The following is a 21,544-nucleotide window of genomic DNA, read 5'->3' on the forward strand; positions in this document are numbered from 1 at the left end:
CGTGTCCAGCTGGAGGCTAAATCCTCGGGGAGGATCCCAGGGCACGGTGCTATGGGGAGCCGGGGCAGGGGCTGTGGGGCTGGGCACACTGGGTGCTGTCTGTGGGCAGATGCATTTACAGACTGAGTTTGTTTTAGTGTTCCCCTGGAGGGGTTAAGCTGTGGTGAGCTGACACGGGGTCCGGTTTGGTGCTGGGGGGTAACGGAGGAGGCTGGGCTGGTCCCAGTGTGAGTTAATGCCTTGGGACGATTAAAGGGCTTTAATCCCACGGGGGGGGGGGGGATCCGTGTGCCTGCTCTAATCTGCCCATCCAGAGGGATGTGGCTGCTGGCTGGGTGGGAGGGAGGCAGCACTGCTGGGGGCAGCCCCAGCCCCAAACTGCCCCCACTGCTGCACTGGGACTTGGGGTGAGCCCGAGCATCTTCTGGAGCTGGAGCGGGGCAGGGTGCTGCCTGAACCGAGTGTGGCCTCTGATGATTTTGTCAGCTCGGGCAGGGGCTAACCCTCTCCTCTGTGGAAGATGGAGCCGAGGGCTGTGGGGCTGAGGTGCCAGCCCTTCTGGGCTCATACAGCTATTTTTAAGCTCTGTGTGCTGGGACAGCTTATGCAGCTCTGTGCTAAGCTCTCCTGCTGCTGTGGGAGAGCTCGGGGACCCGGGTCCTTCACTGCCACCAAGAGTGTGGCTCACTTAGCAATCTTTAGAGCTGCGGGTGTGAATGTGTGGAGCCTCCACCTCCCAAGGGCTACTCCAGGACAGACCTGAAGTTGTTTTGGGTTGCCAGGCTTTTCCTGGCTGCTTAGGGAGGCAGTGAGTGCCTTGGCATTGCCTGGGCACCAGGGATGCCCACCGTGGTGCTCACCAATGCCGGAGCAGCACCCTGAGCCCTTGGGGCTGTGTGGGACCATGGCCCTCAAAAGCAAGGGCTCTTGTGTGAGCCTGAGGATGAGAAAACCCATAACCTGCTGTTCAGGATTGGGGCTGGGCAATGGGAAGATGGGGCTGGTCTCTTATCCCATTCCCACTGCTCTTACAGTGGGAAAGCACCCAGGAGCACCAGCTCTCCTCTTCTTTTCTTTTAGCTCCCCTGCTGTGGACAGCATGCTGAGTGGGGCAGGAGAGGTCAGATCAAATAACTGCATTAAAAGTCTGACCAGTGTGAGTCAGCCAAGAACATCTTCCTTGGAAACGGACCCAGACCTCATCTGTAGCATGCACTGATTCCTGCCCTGAAGGTGTCTGTCTGCCCCAGGGAGTGATGCTGCCCTGCACCCCCAGAGCAGCAGACACCCCCCAGGCTTCACAGAGGAAGTCCTGAGCTGCCCTAAGGAAAGTCCACTGTTCTACCTTTTTTCAGATGTCTGTCTCCTTGCTGTGCTAACAGCAGACCCAAGAAGTGAAGCATTGCTTCACTGATGGCCTGAGGTCTCCAGGTCGCACACAGAACAGGCATCAACACAGCTCTGAACAGAGCAGGTTTTTGTCTCCAGAGCCTCCTGCAGCTGCTGGCTCCCTCGGTCATGTAGAGATCACAGACACTGTGCTCAGGTCTCACTTGACTGGTGTTAGTGACTTTAATCAGGCTATTGAATCAGTTGCCTTCAGGTGGACTCAGAAGGGCTGTGCTATCTCCCTGGAGTGTCATCTTTGGTTCTAAGAATAATTTCCTGGCTGTTTTGCTGAGCACAGGGAGCAGTCAGGTGTTCCTAATTCCCCAGCCCCTCACTTCCAGGTGTGAAGGGTGAACCAGTGCTCACCTCCACACCCCATAAAAAAGGAGGTCCAAGGAGTTGCTGTTGTCCTTTCTACCTTCTAACCAGAATTTCACCAAAGAAATCCCCACTGCTCCCAAATTGCTTTCAGAGGTACCTCAGAGTTTTATTTTTTATTGTTGTTATTAAATAGAGGTCAGGCTGAGCTACCAGAGCACTCAGACTTCCTCTGCAACAGTGATGAGTGCTGCTCTGAGAGCAATAGGAGCAGGCACGCGGGTTGCTGCTTGTCCAGAAACTGGTTGTGCCAGGAATCAATTAACTGCTGGTGGATTTAGGCCCTGCTGGAACAGCATGTTGAAGTCATGGAGCCATTCGTAACGAAGGCTGTGAATTAGCAGCTCTTCTCCAGGTCCAAACTTCAGGCAGTGTACTTAGCTGTTGCAACAAAGTGGAGAAGACAACAAAGGAAACAGACCCAAACAGCCAAGTGCAGCCCTGCCAGTCCTGCTCAGCCCTCACAGCAGCCTCCTTTCCCTGGAAGCCAGGCTGCTGCCTGGTTCTGTCTCAGGTTTCTGGACCCTCAGCTGCCAGCTTCGCTCCCATGTAGCTTTTCCTCTTCGTGTGCTTTGTCTGGTCCAGGAGCCACTGTCTCTCTTGGTCACTGACATCCAACCTGAGTGTCACCTCCTGGAAAACGCTGTTCACAGAAACCTGTATCACACAGAAGAAAAAGAGCTCCAGCCATAGGACAAACACTGCTCACACTGGGTGGAAGCTGGGCTGTTACCACACCTCCTTAAAGTGAAGCTTCTTGAACATGCAGATACTGGCTTCATTTTCCTGACCAATCTTAGCCTCAAATTTGGTGATTCCCAGGTCTGTCACTCCTACAAAAGAAACCAGAAAGACAAAAAGTACTGTTACCTGCTTGGCTGCTGCTTCTACGAGGGCTCAGGGCTGCAAATTCTGAGGCAGATGCTCCCCTTAATACCCCACGTACATCACCCGGAATGTGGTGTGATCTAGAAGCACAGAACTTTATGCCCATTTCCTTGCCTTGAGCCATCCTTACCATAGGACATCATCATCAGAGTTGCCTCCTTGCCAAATCCTCTGCCACGGTAGCTGGGTTCTGAAAGAGAGGGCTGCAGAAATCAGCACCTTGTTACGTGAGACAAAGCAGCCATGCTGGACGCTCTTCAAAGAGACTGTGACCCAGATCAGCAATGGATGCCACTCAGGGCTGAGCAGCCAAGGTAATGCAATGAGCACAAAAAGCTGCAATAAGTGCCATCCGTCTGCTGCTGCCTTCAGCTGGGACAGCAAGCAGAACCTTACCTGCAATCATGATTTCAATCTCCCCCAAAGCTGGATCCTCAGTGTCAGTGAGGAAGAGATTCACATCTCCCACCATGCAGTCCTCATCCCCGCGTGCCTGCTCGCACCACCGCTCCGTGTCCAGCACGATGAAGGTGCACTCTGCAGAGAACAAAAACACAGCACTTCTAGAGCATGTTAAGAATGACACAGAACCAAAGGGTGAAAGTTAGGGCATGCAATGGACAAAGTAACTGCAGCTTCCGCATGTTAACAGAGAGGAAGTGGTAATAACTGAACTTTCCGTGCCAAGCATACACCACCATCACTGGAAGTGCAACATTCTGAGAAACCCATTGTGAGAACAAAGGCTTTTGCAGACACAAGACCACAAACGAGCATGAAAGCAGATGGAAATGTTCGCTCCCTGACTGAGGTCTCACTGCTTTATCTCTCTGCAGCAAGTCTGGGCAAGGAATTGTTTGGTGCTCAAGACATCGAGGCTCGGTGATTCACCTAGTCAGACTCACTGCTGCTTCCAGCAAGGCTTTTAACGCCGGCTGAGACCAACGTTCCGGGCTGAGACCTTTGCCAGCCTCAGTACTCTGCTGCTCACTGTACTTGCACGAGGCTTTTATGGGCAATGATTCATTACCTGTAATACAGCCAGGGAACCAATTCAGACAGCACATCTCAACTAGGTAATTATAAAGCCATTCCATTTCTCAAGGATAAATACAACTCTCCTCCGTGTTTTTATGACAGTCAGGCCTGGGGAGTGGAGAATGTGCAACAGCAGCAGCTCATCAGATAATGCAGTGCAAAGTAAATCAGTTATCTTTGAAAAGCCACACCAGAAGGACACCAGCAGCCCTGGATGTTCTCTAACTCCCTGTGTGTGTACTGGCTGCAAACACACTCTGGTTACCATAAACATGCTCCACGTGCTTCAAACCATCATCATTCACTCCAAATTCTGAGAACCCAGAGACCCACAGAGCACAGAAACCGTGAAGATGGACAGAGTAAGCCAACGTGCTGCAGCACTACAGCAAAGCTATTGCTGATGGCAGTGAGCCTCACACCCGCTCTGGCTGCTAGCAAACCCACTCACCGGGCACTCTCAGCCCACTGAGCGTCCTTTCCAGCACAGAAGGGACCCCTCACCCTTCCCCCCGCCCTCAGAAAGCATTTTTGGCCCTCACTGTCCGCGTCGTCCCTCCAGCTGCGCTGCATCTCGTACTCCTGCTCCAGGCTCAGGGCTTCCGAAGCCGTCAGGCGCTGCAGCTCCTCTGACTGCATCCACTCATGGTACCTGACAGAGAGACCCAGAGCGCTGCCGTCCGACTGCAGCCACCCAGCTGTCCTACAAACGCCAGCCTGGCATTCACTGCTGCCTAAAAGCATCTGCAAGCCTCAATTTTATACACAACGGGAACCAGCGTTCAGCAAAACCTGCTGGCCGTGTAGCTTTGTCTGCAGAGCACCACCGAGAGTGCCTGATTCAGGAGCACAACGTTCTGCTGCTTTCACAGCGGCGCCGATACCGCAACACTGAGCTGAGCACTGAGCACTGCTGAGCACTACTGAGCGCTGAGCACTGCTGAGCACTGAGCTCTGAGCACTGAGTGCTGAGCTCTGAGCACTACTGAGCTCTGAGCGCTGAGCACTGCTGAGCGCTGAGCACTGAGCACTGCTGAGCGCTGAGCAGCGCTGCCATTCCCGCCCCGCAGTGCCGGACACGTCCCGGCTGCACGCACCGCGCTGCGGCCGTCGGGGCACGGCGCGCACAGCGCAGCAGAGGACGGCGGCCACGTACCGGGGCACGTGTGCCGACGTGTACGGCACCAGCGTCACCTTCTCGCCCTGCAGCACGGTGTCCCGGTTGATCCTCATGGCGCCGGGGCTCCGCGCACGGACAGCAGCGCTCTCACGGCCGCCCCCTGCGGGTCCGGACCCCGGAGCGGCACAGTCCGCCGGAGGCGCTCAGCGCACCGCGGGGGGGCGGGGCGGGGCGGGGCGGGGCGGAGGGCTGCGTGTGCGCAGACGCAGCTGACAGCAGCTGACCGGCGCTGCACGCGGCACCGCACGCATGCGCATAAACCACGCTCCCCTCCCCGTCGCGGAACGGTGCTTTCGTCACCGCCCCGCCCCCTTCTCCCCGCCCCCTCAGCGCGCACGTGAACGCACAGACCCAATCGCAGGAGAGCGGCTCGCACCCTCCTCTCCCTATTGGTAGCGGCCCGTCACGTGTGCGGAAGCAGCTCCTGGCGGGCCACGCGTGCGCTGTGAGAGCCGGGTGGGGGCGGGGGCGGGGGCTGCGGCGGCTGAGGGAGCGGAGCGGCGCGGGACGGGCGGCGCGGAGTTCCCGCTCCTCTGACGGAGCTCCGCGGTGCTGTGCTTTGTCCGCAGGTTCCGCGCACGAGTTGGACGTGCCCTCGTCGTTCTGAGCGGCTCTCCCGGCGGCCGTCGCCATGGCCGGCGGCATTACGGACACGGGAGAGCTCTACTCCCCGTATGTGAGTACCGTGCCCGGGGCTTGCTGCTGCCATAGAGGCCTTTCCCAGGTCCTCTTCCCTCGGCGGGCTGTGTTGTTCCCCGCTGCCCTGTGCACGTATCCTCACCTGAGGTCCGAGGCTGTTTACCACTGCTGTTTGTAAGCACTACAGATCCATCCCTGGACCGCAGGGCTGCTGTCTGAGATGTAGTTTTGAAATGTCTGAGGGTAGCTTCGTGGCCAGTGTCCTGCCCTGTATTCTCCGCCTGCCCCTCTTGTACTTCACTAATGTTTTCATCGGTGCAAGTTGTTGGCTTTCAAATACTTTAAAACTTTTATCCTCGTGTTAACGACTGAATGCAGAGTAATTGGGAATTAGGACTCAGAAATGGGCCACAACTGAGAGAACAGAGAGCAAGACAGCGGCTGGGACATCTGGACTGTAAAGGGTGGATGTTGCCAGCTCTTATGTCGTGTTAGTGTTCCAGGAATGGCCTGGAGTCTCATCTCAGAGTGCTTTCACTTTTTCCCTGAAGCCGTCCAGCTACACTGCATACGCAGTCAGCACTCCCATCCCTGCCTACTTCACCGAAGTCAGAAATACCTCAGCGTTTTATTTGAGAGTCCTTCAGTGAAGTGATGGCCCTGGGCACTGGAGCAGGAGATGTGCTTAGGGAATGGCAGTTGTGCTGGCTGAATGGAGAGAAGTTCTGACAGGCTGCAGTGGCTGATCTTTGTCCTGGGAGAACCATCAGAGGATGACTGCTGTGCTGTTGTTAGTGGATGCAGGACAGCAGCTCCTGCAGGATTTCTAGGAAATAGTTCTCCTGATGTTCATTTCTCCACACTCAAAACAGTGTTCTCAGACACAGCTCTTCACTGACTCTTTCCTCTAGAGAGTGACCTCTATTTAAAACAACAAAAAACAGCAATGAATGTTGGGGCATTTCTTGATCCCGAGTTCAGCTGAATTTACAGTGCTGTAGAACTCTTCTGACAGAAAGATACAAGGTTTGGAAGCAACTGAAAAGCTCATGTGCTTCCAAACTTTGAAAGATAGCAAAGTACTTTAAGAATTAGATAAATAGAGAAAGGATATCAGTTTCTCAAAACATGTGCTGTCAATTGCTTTGTTCCCTTTGGTTATCAGTGTCCTCTGTGTTTCTCTCGGGCACGGCTCGCACCTATCTTGCTCACAGTGCTCTCTCTGTTTGTTTGTGAGGTGATGTGGGTGACCTCTGGCACAGCTGTGAATTCATGTTGTGTTATGTGGATGGTTGCAGGTTGGCCTGGTTTACATGTTCAACCTCATTGTGGGGACGGGAGCCCTCACCATGCCGAAGGCCTTTGCGACGGCAGGGTGGCTCGTCAGCCTGGTCCTCCTGATGTTCCTGGGCTTTATGAGGTAGGATGTGTGTGTGTTCAGTTAGATGTAAGAGCAGTGCTGCTTTTCTGAGTGATCCTGTCCTGCTGCTGTTTGAGCCCTGATCTCTGCAGCTGTGTCACCTGTGGACCTAGTTTGGAGGGATTCATTTTCTGACTGCCTGGGATACGTGCAAACCATGTCTTGTCTGATGGGAAAGACTTCTTCTCTAGTCCAGAGACTTCTGGAAATGTTTGCCAATGTCACTGATCAATTCTCCCATTGTTATCCAGGTTGTAAGTGACATAAGTTAATCTATTTTGTGATTTGCACATGGGAAGCAGGCTTGTTTTACCCCGACTTCTGGGAACGCTCTGCATAGCTGCAAGTGTGTTAGGGAAACAAACTGCTGCATTACTGGACCCATTTGTCCCCTTGCCCTTTGCTGGATTGAGGTCTTGGAGCTGGTCTCATGACTTTGGTGCTTCTGCCCAGATGTGTGTCCTCGCTGGAGCAGCAGGTGGTGCTGAAGACTGTTGATACAGCAGTGATATCCAAGCTTGAGGTTCTCTGGTTATTAATAGAACTGCTTCTGGCTTGGTTTAAAAATAAGAATAAAATCCCTCTCCTGCTGTTTGTAAAAACAGAGTTTAGAAGTTCCTTTCTTGTGAATGACAGTTCTGTCAGTTTGGATGTGCCTTTGGAGGCAGTGCTCTTCAAATCTATTAGGTTCTGCTTTATAGAGGTAGCCATGCTCAATAGTAATTGTATTAATGCTTCCACGTTCCCCACCTCAAAGCTTCATAGGCTTGATTAAAACGTAAACTATGGCAGTACTGGTACCTGGTAGATTTGGAAGCAATCTTTTCAGGTAGTTGCTGAAAAATGTAAATTTATCTTATGAAATGCAGCACTAGCTGATGAGCCTTCAAGGCCAGCACAAGAGTGTGAGCTTCCAAATCCGTGTGCTCCATCCACAGCAGAGTGAACTGAAAGCACAGCTTGAAGTACTGAGAGCCCCAGGAGCTGTTGCCCTGTTGCTTTTGTTGCAGTGCTGGTGCTTGTGACTTCCTCTTGCCCTCCAGGGCCCTTCGATGCAAGAAGAAGTTGCTACGTAGGCCCTGGGAGAGGGCTGCTTGCTCTCATTCTGGCAAAGTTGAGTTTGACAAATGAGTCCAGTTCGTGAAACAGTGAGAAACCACTTTAAAGCCTTAAATAAGATTAATCTGACTTTTTTTTTTATTACAGGGCTGTTTAGCTGAGATAGTGACATTCCTTCCATGGGTGCTGTAATGGTGCCCCTGCAGCAGGCTGTTTGCAGGCATATGTGGTCTTCCCCTTGACCTTGTATTGCTGCTTTGCTTCTAATGCCATTTGTGACAGTCTTTAGGGTGGTGTTGTACCTTTGCCAAGGGCTGTAATGGGTAAACTTTGTAATAATATTGTGCTAGTCTTGTGCCCTAAACTTCCTAAAAGAGGGAAGGAAGCTTACTTTCTAACCAGGGGAAAGCTCCCTTTGACTTCCCAAACCCACAAAACCACTAGCGAGATGTTTTCCAGTTACTTAATGTCTCCTTATATGTAAAGACACGTGCTTTTTTTTTTTTTTTTACTGCATTTTATTCTCTGTTTGAACACCCTCTTCTCCAAGAAGAGAAGGTAATGGCACGCTGATGAGAGCCCCGCGGACAGGCAGTGCGTAGGGGGGTAAGGTGGTGTAGGTAGCTTTGTGTGGTTTGTTAACTCTTACAAACAGTGAAAATAATTCTGTCACTTTAGCCACTACTCCTGATGCTGACTGAATTTCTCTCTCAAGCTATATGACAACTACTTTCGTGGTGGAAGCCATGGCTGCTGCAAATGCCCAACTGCGATGGAAGAGAATGGAAAAACGCAAGGTTTGTATGGGTTTAATTTTCCACTTTTCTGGAGTTCTTCTGCCATGTAAGGCTTGCCTGAGATTCCTCCGTGTTTCCTCATTAGTAACTCCATTAAAGGAATTAATTTCTACTCAACTTTGCTTTGTGAAATATGGCTGTTAGTTCCCTGTGCTCATTAAAGACAGGACTTTCTGCTCCAGCTTTGAAAAATCCCTGGTGCTGCTCACATCTTTCTGACTGTGCTCGCCTTGCCCCGAAGGCGTTGCTCAGTGAGTGTGGAGAGGTGGCAGCCAATACACTGGTGCCATTTGGAGTGTCCATAAATCCTTGCTTATCTGAGGTCATTTAACTGGGGCAGGCAGGAACGTCCTTGCTGCCAGTAAGGATGTATTCTAGGGAGTGGACAGCCCCGAAGTATGTTTTTGCTGTAAAATTTACTTGTGGCTTTCTGGATTCTGGGTTAGTGGCTTTTTGGGGTCTGTGAGAGGCATAATTGTTTAGCCTGATTTAGATTCCCACCTGTAAGTATTAATGGGCTGGAGTTACAAGATGGGCATTTCTGCTCTGACTGGCTATAAAAATGTTTGGACTCTTTTTTTTTTTAACTAGTTTTGCAACTGTGTAGGTCTGACACAAGTTTTTTTTCATTTCCTTATATCTCATATCACTGTGTGTATTGGACACCGTTGCTGTGTGTATGACCTCCTAGGTCACTAGGTGTCACTCACCTGAGCCTGTTCTCCTGGTACTTGTTCTGCTCTCCCAGGTTTGGGCTGTGAGCTCCCTGGCACTGCTGCTGTTTGCTGGCCTGTATGCCCAGCCAGGTTTGGGTTCTTTCTTTGAGGTGCTGGAAGTGAGGCCGCAGTGCTGGTGGTGCCATAGCTTGTGTTGTGAGACTTCCACTTCAGAGGAAGTCTCAGCAGTGGTCTGGTCTCTCCTTCCAGGAGGATGATGAGGATGAGGATTCTTCCTCTGGAGTGTCTGACAGTGATGTTCTCCTCCGCGACAGCTATGAGCGAGCAGAGACACGGCCCATCCTGTCAGTCCGTAAGTCCTGCTTCGTGCTGTCACTGGCTTTCAGACCTTCCCTTTGCAGGTAGCATTCTGGTGGGCTCTAGGAAGTGAAGTTGGACTCTTCTGTCCATTTTGCCCTTAGTTCTATGTTTGCATCCCAAAGTTGTTAGCACTTGCAAGATAAGACTCATTGAGAATTCAGTTTACCTTCTGCAGTCTGATAAAGATCTTTTCTTTCTAGGTCACTAAGATGAAGGTACCTTTCTTTGAAAACTTTAATTTCAGCAGAGTCATTGGGCCAGTGACTCTGCAGCTGTGGAGTGGTAGATGTACATGCTGACCTTCATGCAGTTCGTAGAGCTTCTTGATGTCCTCCAGGTTTGTTGGAGGAATGGGTTGAAACACTTTGTTTTCGACTTCCAGAGAGACGTGGCTCACCGAATATCTTTGAAATCACAGAAAGAGTGGAGATGGGCCAGATGGCTTCCATGTTCTTCAATAAAGGTCAGTGATTCGTGTTTTTAAGTCCTTTCTCGTCCTGCCATGTATTGTGTGTGTGTTTTCCTTAAATCTGAGTGCTCCTCAGTGTGGATTTGCATCCTGAATTTCAACTGCCTACAGCAGTAGAGGTCATTGGTCCCATCTGGGAACAGGGTGTTTGGTCTCCCCTGAACCCTGTAAGCCTCGATCTGAAGGACAGGAAGCTTCTGGGGAGAGCTGACAACTGCAAGTGCCTGGTGGGGTTTTGTCACCCAGAGTGCAAGGGTACGAATTGGAAAGGTTTCCTGGTGAGCACATCGTAGGCAGATGTCTTTTTTTGCTGTCAAGTATCTTTGATTGTGTGTTAGGGAGCAAGCTCATAGTCAGACTGTGATAAAACCATATCCATTGCTGTGTATAATAGAAATGCAAGCTATGACTCTGAAACTCGATGAAGAGTACACTTGAAGTGGTGTGCAGAGCCAGAAAATCATCAGACATTATAGATGTGCAATTTTGAGCCTGTCAGGTCCCATTTCTTGGGGAAGGTAACATTTTCTCTCCTTCACTGGCCACCTTACAGGGATGAGACACTTGCCTGTGTGCTGGAGATATAGAAATGTCTTGTTCCTAATCTTGCCTGTTGTACTGAGCTAGCTGATCTTTGGACAAGTTTTCCTGTGTTCCTTGCCGTCTGTAAAACACTGCAGATGCTTCCCTCTCCCTCAGTAGTCATTTGGAGAGTAGTAGTATTTAGGTCTTGCTTTGAGAGAAGGGGTATAACGCAGCCAGTCAGTGTCACTGGGCGTTCAGCTATAAAGGCTTGCTCGGCTGCTGGTGGGACAGCAGGCTTCAGAAGGCCTCTTCTCATTCGGGGGGACGTGGCAGTGACCCCTCAAGGGAGCTGGGTGCTGGGCACTTGCCCTCTCTGCCTTGGTGCTAAATGCTGCTCAGCCAGTAGAGGGTGCTGGGAATACACGGCCTCTGGTGCTGCTGAAGATTTCCCAGCAAAGTGATGTAAACTGCTTAGTGTTCTGCATCTTAATCCCTGATCTTAATGTTGCTTTAGTGAGTGATCTGGTTTCTATGTTAAGGATCTTCCCTTGGACCAACTTGGCCTGATGTGAAGGGATGAATCCCTGCAGGGAGTCAGCTGGAGCAGCAGCACACCATAGACATGCAGCTTGTGACTGCTGTGAGAGGAGATGAAAGGTGTGCACAGTGAAGGGGCTGGGGCAGCTGTACTTCACTGCTTTCCCTTCCACTGTGCTTAGTGATGTGCAGTTGCTGGGTCCTCTTTCAGGGACATTCTCTGGTCACCTGTGCCATTGCAAGAAGGGATGGGTTCAGTACCTCCCTCTGCAGATCAGTGCTGAAGTGCTTCCTGCTGATGGTTGCACAGCAAGGCTCTGACGAGGAGTGATTGCTCACTGACCAGTTGCTGCTGCATAGTGCAGAGAAACAGCCATGCTAGGGAAGTCCTGGCTCCAGGCACCAACCTCTGCACTTTGACAGCTAGCAAATGGTTGAGTGGGTTTTTCCTACAATATGCAAAGTGTAGATACAAAACCAAAGCTTCTGTGGGCTGCGCACCCTTCAGAGGAAGGGCTGGTGAAGGCTTTGCAATAGACCTTAAAGCCTCTGATGTCTATCGTCCTCTGCTCTTTTTTCTTGCTTTCTTTCCTTAAACAATCTGACAGGAGTTGAATCTGCAGTCCTGGGAGGTAAGCTGGGGATAAATCTCCATCTCAGACTGTCTGCTTTCTTAAAGGGAGCTGACCAGCTTAGGCTGTGATGGTACGTGTGCTCTTTCAGAAGAGCTGGCTCCGAAGGACTGCTTTTTGGTGTAGTGGTTGCTTTTTTTTTTCTTATTTGCAGTGTTGGGTGCTTTCTTCTGGGACTTAGCAGTCATTTATCCCAGTAATGGATTCTGGGCACATCTATCATGCTATATCCCCACAGGAAATCATTGATTTTCCCATTTTTTGTCCAGTAATGAAAGTATTGATTAGGGAGGATCAGTAGCAGTTTATAAAAGAATTGGCAATAAAGTGTTCCTGCCTTTGGAGGACATGAGTTTTGTGAGAGGGCTGTTGCCTCTCCCACAGCCGTGCTGCAGCAGGGTGCACTGTGCTGCTGGGTACCTGGTGCTGCTGCTGCAGTTTGTCATGCGAGCCTTGTTTTCCCTAGGGAGCGTCTGAGACCTGACATCAGTAGCAGATCCCCAGAGCAGAATCTGCTCCCAGTCTGTGTGCTCCTGTGCTTAGTGGATCTTGTGATATGTCACACATCAATTACACGTTACACACGTTACAATATCCAGCTCTTTTTGGGAGGAAGCTGGCTGTAACTTGCTGTTGTCTTCAGAACGATGCAGCCTCCTTTGCTGTGTAGTCATCCCAAATGTTTTGTAGAGGTGGGTGGGGGAAAAGACAAAGGGGAACCTGTAAGAAATTGCAGGTTGACAGTTTCATCTGGCAGATGAGTTAGGTGAGACCTGTTGGTGCTGATTGGTGACTGTAGGATGGGCTTAAATGAGTGCCTGGTGTGAAGGGAGGGTGTTTAGTGAGGCAGCTCAGCTCTGAGGTGTCAGCTCTTTTCAGTTCTTGAGCTGCACCAAAGTTCTGTGTGCTGCTGACGTGACCCTTGTGTGGAGCTTACTGCAGAAGTAAACTGTGGAAATTGTGATTTTAAGACCTTGAAAGAGTTCTGTGGTTTGTTAATGTAGAGTGTAAAGATCAAGAATCCTGTGTACTCTATTTCACTAAAAATATTTCCTTCTCCTGCAGTGGGTGTCAACCTCTTCTATTTCTGCATAATCATCTACCTCTACGGGGACCTGGCAATCTACGCAGCGGCGGTGCCGGTGTCCCTCATGCAGGTGACCTGGTAGGTGTGCTCCCTGCTGTGCAGAGAGGCAGTAGCAAAAATGACTGCAGGTTTTTGGTTTTGGTGGGCTGATAAGTCTGACTGGGATCGGCTCTTCCTCCTGAGGACTGGAGTGGAGAAATGAGTCAGGACTCGGGGCTGGGAAGGGGCTGCCCCACACGAGTGCCCGCTGGGGGCTGCCCCACACGAGTGCCTGCTGCAAGTTTAGCTGTTGGATGTCTGATCTGATTTCCTCAGTCCTGATGTGTGAAGTGCCGCTAATTTCTGCACCCTGCAGACTTGTTCTCTGGTTTGATTGGTGTTCCCTGTGCAATATTTTAGCTTCTCTGTCTCTGGTTATGAGCTGAGAAGTGTGATGCCTATCAACCTGTGAGCAGTGAGTGTGGCACTACTTGGCTGCATTTACCTGATGAGCTCTGGGCTTGAGACAATTTCCTTCTGCTAAGAAATAACCAATGAAGGAGAGTAGTTAGATTGAGCCTGGGCTGTACCTGGTCTCAAGACCTGGAAATGGAAAACCTTGGTGACCCCTATCTGAGCTTGAACTCTGCTAGTCTGAGTTTCCAAGTGATTGGGGTCATTGGAGGAATTTGCCTTTAAGTGCATAGTATTCAGTGACTTGATGTGCTACATGGCCCAGAAATTAAGGAGTGTGTGCCCTCATGGGGGGAGGGGAGAAGCATAGCTTGGGCCTCTGACTGTTCCTCTTTCATGAATGCACTGAACAGGAAGGCGTCTGCTGGGAATTAATTACTGTCTTTTGTTTTTCCCTCCTCCTTTTCCAGCAGTGCCATTGGCAACCATTCTTGCAGTGTTGGAGATGGCACGAAGTATAATGATACAGACAAGTGCTGGGGGCCAATTCGAAGGATTGATGCTTACAGGCTGTATCTGGTAAGTTTCTGAAACTGGTATGACCTTTATTTCCCTTAACGTTTTCTTTCTGCTGGTCAGGGTTCTTTTCCTTGAGATAATGTGTGTGTGAGTAATGGGGATGTGAAGCTTTTGGTTCAGTCTGGCCCTATTAGCCAGGCACCTCTTCCCAGCATGGCTGGCATGGCTGTGTTGTGGTGGCTCATCATTACAGTGATCTTTCTGATCTGAAGTAGACTTCTGCTCCCCATGGTCGCTATTCTGTTGCTGAAGTGGTGATGTGTTTGTACCAAAGGGGTGTTTTTAGTGGCTGAAGTTGTTTTGAGGAAATTGCTCTCAGTGTACTCAAGTATGTTAACCTCCCTCGAGTGCATTCTTTGTAAGATTGTTTCTGCTGCTGGAAACTCTGCTCTTTGTGAGGTGGTATAAAGGGGTGCTTAGCATCAGTGCTTTGTGCTGCTTTGGGAATATCTTGCTGACTAGTTCAGGATTCCCTACAGCATTTATGACTGTGCTGTGGTTCTGCTGTGAAGCCGAGGTTTTCTCAGAGGATGACAGGCACTACTTCACTCATGTTTGGCAAGGATTGAGTGCTCGTACCTGCAGCAAAGTGAGAAGGTGTGCAAACAATGCCTGGTGTGGATCTTGGACGGCAATGTTAGAGGTCTCAGTGGGAACTTTAAGAATAAAGTGAGGAGTCTGTGTGGAGATCTGTGTGTGCACAGAGAAACCCAGGCTGAGAATATGTGAAGCCATGTAGCAGCTGGTATGTTTTGGACGTGTGGTGGATCACATCTGAGTGTGCTTGTCCTGGCATTATTGCAGAAGTAAGAGCTGGGATTCGGGAGTATTACTGAATGTCAAAGCCTAGTTAATTATTTAAGAGAAGTATTATTGCTTTATTAAATTGTCTTGATCTGCTTCCTTAAAATTTCCACAAGATTGAGGATTTCTGCCCTGAATCTCAATAACTCTGCCTGACCCAGCAGAACGAGCCAGGCAGAGAAAGCAGGCGTGCATCAATTATTGCCCGTGTCTCTCAGATATTATGTCCATAATTCATGAAGATAATTGTGAAGACCTGAAAAATTAAAAAAAGCCCCATGAAAAGCCAACAAAACGAAGCATTGGATGTGCTGTCTGTGCACACAGCCCCTGGGGCATGCTTTCCTGTTTGTCTCCTCTCGTGTGGATTTGGAGAATAAATATCTGCAGAGCCTTTTGGTAGTGGTTAATCCTTCTTGCCCTGTAATTGAGCAGAGGGTTTCAGTGCCTTTCTGTGCTCCTCCTTACAAGTAGGGAGGGATTGCTTGTGGGAGGAAATAAGTCAGTGTTGGATTACTGGGGGGAGGGGCTGTCCCACGTTGCTGTGTCCAGGAGGCTGCTGGTGATCAGCATCACCTCTGAGCTGGGTAGGGTTTGGGGCGCAGTGCTCCATAATGGAGTAATGTGGGAGCTCTGACAAGTATTTCTTGGATGTTTGAGCAAGGCTTCAGAGCTGTCTCCCTATTCTCTCCAATGCAGGGAGCTACAGCTCTTCACATTGTCTGAGCTTCTTGTGCAGAAGTGGAGTCCTGGACGTGTAGGGGAATCTGAAAGCTGCCTGTCTGTGGGGGAAAAGAGCTTGGAGGGGTGAGGAGGGGGGGTGCATCAAGAGCATCATGGTTAGTTTTCTGGGTCCTGGGGGAATTGCCTTTGAGAACTTGCTGTGTTTTGGCTCTCACTTTCTTTTAAAACTTTGTTGTTGGAATAACTCTAGCTCCATGTTTATGTGGACAAACAAGATCTCTTCTTGCAGGCAGAGTTCCCCCATGGCTCGGTGCCTCCTCTCGCTTTGTCTCTGTGCTCTGTGTAGTTTGAGCGGCCTTTGGAGCACGATGGTGATCGTATCTGGAATCTGCTCCCTCTGAAGCAGGTCTCTGGATGCAGTGCTGTATCTCTTACTCTGTGCGTGGCCCCACAGAAACCCTTTTTGGACTACCAGGGCGAATATTCTATTTGAGGCTTTCTGCAGAAATGGTGCCAGTAGCTCTGTTGTGCCAAGTGCCTCCTGTCTGCCAAGGATCTGTCCTGCCTCCATCCTATTGACTCTTTTTCTCCCGTTACTGGCTTCTTTTTAATAACGAGAACAACAACAAACTGTTTTAAACATTGACTCTTCCTCTGCAGGGAGAGGGGAAGAATGACTGATGCAAAAATCCTATTTCATGGTTTATTGTCCCAAAAAGCCATGGGAAGCGGCCTCGGCTCTGATCACTGAGTGGAAGCTGAAGAACATACATAATGAGAATATTTAGACAGATTAAATCCTTCTCCTGAGACCTGCTCGTCGGCGCAGCGTCTTTACTGCTGCTCCAGATTTTCTCACCGAAGTGAGAAACCACTAGACCCCTATTAACCTTTGTCTGAACAAATGGGTATCTTGCTGCTTGTTTGTAAATTGCCTAGGAAAATAAGGGCTAGCACAGTAAATAAGTGGGGGCAAGTGCAGGAAGTGCTGAAATAATCCCCTGCTCCCGGCCCATCTCTTGCTGCTGCTCTTCGCCTGCCCTTCGCGCCTCAGGCATCCTGGAAGGTTTGAAGGCCTTGCAGGGCACTTCCAAGCCTGGCAGGGCTGGAGCGTGCAGGGTGAGCTGGATGGGAGGAAGGCATGTGTCAGATGGCCTGGTGACCTTGTTGAAGGCAAGCACTCATTGCAGTTAAGAGCAGATCGATGGCGTTCTAGCTCTGCTTCGGATCACACAGCGCTGTCGTGCTCTCGGCACTGAAGTCCCGAGGTGGCAGTGCTCAGGGCAGTGCTCTGTCCTCCTGGGTTCTCTCTTCAGTGCAGTTTCTTTATCATCCTCTCTGTAAGGTCAGCTCAGCTTCTTCTGTGTCAACTTGAGGGGAAGGGGCAGTGGGTTTGAGATTCAGATCTCTCTTCTAGAAGACTTCTGGTCTTTCTCTTCCAATTTCTAGAATTTCTAGAAAGCAGGTACTGAAATAAGAGAGATAATGCTGGGAATCAGCGGCCATTCGGAGTGTCTGATCCAGAATGCTTTCATGACCTGGCAAGCAGTGCAGCTCTGCAGCAGGGCGGCCGTTGTAGCTACAATCTCTACTCTTCTCAACCCTCCTTTTCTGGCAGTATGGGACGTGGTGTCTTCCCATAATGGGAATGGTTTATTCTCAGGGGAAGCCATACACCTTTTGGGAAAGAGGCATTGGCACAGGTGCCCCTGGTAGCCTGGCTCAGTAGAGTGTCAGTGCTACCCATGCATCTGTTCTGTCTGAGTCTCTGCTGGTTTTGTAGCTGATGGGAAGGGACGTGGATCTGCTTTTACAGGTTCACAGATGCTGCAGTATCGCGGGCAGCGCAGCGGGTGTGGGCCGGGCCGAGATGGGAGCGCAGATGGTTTAATGGAGATTATCCCAGTTGGAAACGTGCTTGTGCAGTGAATAAAATGAGCGAGCTCGCCGGCACTTCCCATCCCTCATCAGAAGGGGACAATGTCACCCCAGCCTGACACTGAGATCCGAATGCCGGGCTGCAGCCACGTGAGGCTGTGCAGGGGTGGGAGGTGGGCTGAGGACACATACGGTTGCTCGGTGCCAGCAGAACTTAATCGGCAAATGCGAAGGCTGAACTGATAAGTGTTGATGTAGATCCATCTCCGTGTGCCTCTGCACAGTGCTGCCTTCCCCGGCCCCCTTCGGCTGCAGGTGGGAGCTCGCTGCTTTGTGCCTCGGGTTCTCTTCCTGGGTGCATGGCATGTGAACGTGCTCCTCCCGCGCTGTGTAAAGGTACCCAGGGCTCTTATCCTCTGAACAGATCTTGTTTTCAGCCTCCCAGTGGTTTTGAGGGGACCCATCATGACAGCTCTCGAACATCTGTGCTTGATGTGAGCCACCTCCGGCCAACTGGGAGCTGGAGAAGCAGAGCTGGAGCAGTGCTGCAAATCGAGGGCTTTGTCCAAGGGCACCTGGGTTTGCTCCACTCGTTCTCTTTGCAGCAAGTGCTCTTCCCCTGCCCTGCCTTCCTCAGCTGTGCCCTGCAGCAGCATCCGGTAATAAGTGGGTCACAGCTGCTGTCTCCTGGATATTTATTCTTACAGGTTTCGCTGTCTAGAGCCAGCAGTGGTGAAGGTAGCTGCTGAGACGTCTGGAGCAGAGAGGGCTGGTAACACCACACATCAGTCGAGGTTTGGGATGCCTTGAGCTCCCAGGGTAAGCTAGGGGAAGGGAAGTTCATAAGTTCATAAGTTCATAAGTTCATAAGTTCATAAGTTCATAAGGTTGGAAAGGACCTACAAGATCATCTAGTCCAACCATCCTCCTATCACTATCTCTACCCAACTACTAAATTAAGTCCTTAAGCACCTCATCTAAACGCTTCTTGAACAGCGCTAGGGATGGTGCCTCAACCACCTCCCTAGGCAGGCCATTCCAGTGCCTGACCACTCTTTCAGAAAAGAAATGCTTCCTGAGGTCTAATCTAAATCTTCCCTGGCGCAACTTGTGGCCATTCCCTCTCGTCCTGTCATTACTTATCAGGGAGAAGAGGCCTACCCCCTCCTCACCACAACCCCCCTTCAGGAAGTGGTAGAGTGCTATAAGGTCTCCTCTGAGCCTCCTCTTCTCCAGACTAAACAATCCCAGCTCCCTCAGCCGCTCCTCATAAGACTTGTGCTCCAGGCCCCTCACCAGTTTTGTTGCCCTTCTCTGAACACGCTCCAGGGCCTCAATGTCCTTCTTGTAGTGAGGGGCCCAAAACTGAACACAGTACTCGAGGTGCGGCCGCACCAGAGCTGAGTACAGGGGGATGATCACCTCCCTGCTCCTGCTGGCTACACTATTTCTAATACAGGCCAGGATGCTGTTGGCCTTCTTAGCCACCTGTGCACACTGCCGGCTCATGTTGAGCTGAGCATCAACCAACACCCCCAGGTCCTTTTCCTCTCTACATTCTTCAAGCCATTCTGCCCCAAGCCTATAGCATTGCATGGGGTTATTGTGGCCAAAGTGCAGGACCCGGCACTTGGTCTTATTGAACCTCATCCCATTTTGCTCAGCCCAGCTGTTCAGCCTATCCAAATCCCTCTGAAGGGCCTCCCTACCCTCAGGCAGTTTGACACATCCTCCCAGCTTTGTGTCATCTGCAAACTTACTGAGGGTACACTCAATTCCCTCATCTAGGTCATCAATAAAGATATTAAACAAGATGGGCCCCAAAACTGACCCTTGGGGGACACCACTCGTTACAGGACGCCAGCTGGACTTAACTCCATTAACCACTACCCTCTGGGCACGGCCCTCCAGCCAGTTCTCCACCCAGAGAAGAGTGAACCTGTCCACACCACGGGCTGCCAGTTTCCTTAGGAGAATACTGTGGGAGACCGTGTCAAAGGCCTTGCTGAAGTCCAGGTAGACTACATCAACAGCCTGAGGAAGGCAGGCTCATGGAGGTGTACCCTACTGGGGAAGCCATCATCTTGTTTAAACAAATCAAATTGTAGTGTTACAGCTTCCAGTAATGGTAAGGATGCAGCTGGGATGCTATTAGCATGTTACCCAGTGTGTTGTGCAGCAAGTCATTCACAGTGAGACCTTCTTGCCAGATTTATTGCATTATATTCCTTACTGCAAACATTCTAATGTTTGTTAATATGGTACTGATATGGAAATAGAAACAAATGTGCAAAAATGACTTCTGTTCCTATGTGCAGATCCTGTTCTGAAAGCTTTGAAAGCAAGAAATCTTCTGCAAAGAATTCAGAGTATTGTGCCACTTCTGTATGCACAGGCACCTGAGCTGTGAGCTGCCTCTGTGGCAGGATCGGAGCTGGCACTGCATTAAGCATGAGCATCAGTAGCACTGACGGTTGGTTACAGATGCCTCAAGGGAGCAGCTTTGCTTGGCTGCAGCCTGCTTTGGGGGCTCGTGGAAGCCCCCCATGCCTCCCAGCTGATCAGCTCTGGAAAGGGAGCTCAGTTAAGTTACTTTTCTCTGAAGTGGTTGAGGAAGGATAGGAGCCACATCTGTTTGAAATAAATGGTGTCTGGGTGTGGGACAGGGAGGCAATTCTCAGCGTTCTTATTGTGGAATTAATAAGGTTGAAATTGGCACACAGCTTTGTTAATATGGCATCAATCCTGTCTCCTTCATCCCAGTCCATTCTTCTTCCGTGGGCTCGTCAGTAAATCCTCTCCATTGCTCACTCATCATGTGCCTGTGACAGACAGGCGAGCTGCTTCAGAGGCTTTCCCAAATACTTTGTTTCCTAATACAAGGGGGACTTTGGATAGTAACTGGTCTTGTAAGAGGTGTTTCCTGACCGGACAGGAGTGGCAGGAAGGAGCATAGAGTTGTGAAGGTGGCACGAGAGATCAGCTTCTGGTGTGTGAGTGTGTTTGTGTCTTCTGTTGTTGTTCCTGCCTTTCTTGTAACCGATTGGATTTGGACTAAAAGAAACATCTGGTGGAAGGCAAGTCTCCCTGTCGCTGGAGCTGGGAGGAGAGCGGCCTTCGGTACAGCGGAGGAGGAACTGCAGGATCGAGGCTGCTAACTTTAAAGGATTAGCTTGTCTCTTTTCACTGTAAAATCAATAGTGCAGGGGACTGAAATGTGTTTTCTGCGCAGAGCTGTCTGCTCGTGCATGGCTGCAGGCACTGCGTGGAAGGAAGGAGTGCTGCTGGGCTGTCCCTCCGTGCAGACACTGGTCGTGTGCCTGGCCAGATGCACTGCGGGTGCTACCAGCCCTAAGGGGAGCACTGGTGTGACTGGTAGAAGCTTCTGGAGAGCTCAGATGCACACTGCTTCCACTAACAGGAGCGTTCTGCACACTTCAGTGCTTGATTGGGCTTATGTGATGATGGATGGTGGGTATAAGCCTTCGAAGCAAATCCTGTGAGCAAATTGGGTACAGAAGTAGCTCTGGACGTCTGTTTGCTTTTGTGCACTTCTGCAGTTTTCAATTTGCCAAAGCTGTTTGTGTTCAGACTACAGCCCTCCCTGCCCAGCAGAGACATTGTCAGCAGGGCTGAGGCTGCTGCTTCCCTTCTAAATGAAGCTGTCCTTTGGAGTGAACACACTTGGGTAGCAAGGCACCAAAGCTGGCACTGTTCTGTAGGTAAGCCCAGTTTCTCCTGAGTGGGGCAGGTGTCAGAACTGATATCTGTTGGTGATCACTGGTGCTCTGCACGAGCTGGGAGGGCTGTAAAGGGGCCTTTAGAAATTCCTGTCCTGTTCCAGGAGGTCCATTGATCTGTCAATCTGGGAATACATCTGTAGAAAGTAAGTTACAAATGCTTTCCTGGTGCAGTGATGGAGGCCAGATCCTAAAAACCAGGGCTGGAGGAGACTTCTTCAGTCGGCTGAGTGCTGCCCTGCCTGGTTCAATACAGACCTCTTTTTCTGCAGCATTTTGCTTGGCCCCTTAACATCACTCTTGTTTCTAAGCAGAGCTCTGACCTCGCTGCCTGCCTGACTTCATCAGCACTGTCATCAAGAAAGGCAGCAGTCCTGATCTTTCCCCGGCT

General features: G+C 50.6%; 2 protein-coding genes across 3 annotated transcripts in view; one reads left to right on the plus strand and one right to left on the minus strand.

Moving 5' to 3' along the window:
* Window positions 1-1,731: 1,731 nt before the first annotated feature.
* On the minus strand, window positions 1,732-4,926 carry NAT9 (N-acetyltransferase 9 (putative)). Its single transcript, XM_065735567.1, has 6 exons — window positions 4,850-4,926; window positions 4,236-4,345; window positions 3,052-3,192; window positions 2,786-2,845; window positions 2,506-2,600; window positions 1,732-2,424 (listed from the first exon to the last, which is right to left on the minus strand). The coding sequence occupies exons 1-6, from the start codon at window positions 4,924-4,926 to the stop codon at window positions 2,278-2,280; spliced, it is 630 nt and encodes a 209-aa protein (XP_065591639.1). The 3' UTR covers window positions 1,732-2,277.
* Window positions 4,927-5,504: 578 nt separating this feature from the next.
* Window positions 5,505-21,544, plus strand: part of TMEM104 (transmembrane protein 104) — a 34,388-nt gene continuing 18,348 nt past the window's right edge. The window contains exons 1-7 of one of the 2 annotated variants that reach the window (XM_065735540.1): window positions 5,505-5,549; window positions 6,811-6,932; window positions 8,707-8,788; window positions 9,715-9,817; window positions 10,208-10,288; window positions 13,054-13,153; window positions 13,939-14,047. In XM_065735540.1, coding sequence (XP_065591612.1) covers window positions 5,505-5,549; window positions 6,811-6,932; window positions 8,707-8,788; window positions 9,715-9,817; window positions 10,208-10,288; window positions 13,054-13,153; window positions 13,939-14,047 — 642 coding nt within the window. Of the gene's footprint in view, window positions 5,550-6,810; window positions 6,933-8,669; window positions 8,789-9,714; window positions 9,818-10,207; window positions 10,289-13,053; window positions 13,154-13,938; window positions 14,048-21,544 lie in introns of those variants that run through there. The other variant, XM_065735542.1, reaches the window with a different exon arrangement.

This window comes from Cyrtonyx montezumae, unplaced genomic scaffold (genome assembly GCF_038088225.1).
Source record: "Cyrtonyx montezumae isolate F1298 unplaced genomic scaffold, pur_monq_1.0 scaffold_19, whole genome shotgun sequence".
In the NCBI taxonomy this organism is placed as follows: domain Eukaryota; kingdom Metazoa; phylum Chordata; class Aves; order Galliformes; family Odontophoridae; genus Cyrtonyx; species Cyrtonyx montezumae.

Bases quoted from the DNA above. Each gene is read 5' to 3' on its own strand.
- NAT9 (XM_065735567.1), bottom strand. From the start codon at position 4,926: ATGAGGATCAACCGGGACACCGTGCTGCAGGGCGAGAAGGTGACGCTG. The intron at 3,193-4,235 runs GTGAGGGCCAAA...TGTTCTCTGCAG, and splicing joins CTGGAGGGACGACGCGGACA to AGTGCACCTTCATCGTGCTG. The intron at 2,846-3,051 runs GTAAGGTTCTGC...CCTCTCTTTCAG, and splicing joins GATTGAAATCATGATTGCAG to AACCCAGCTACCGTGGCAGA.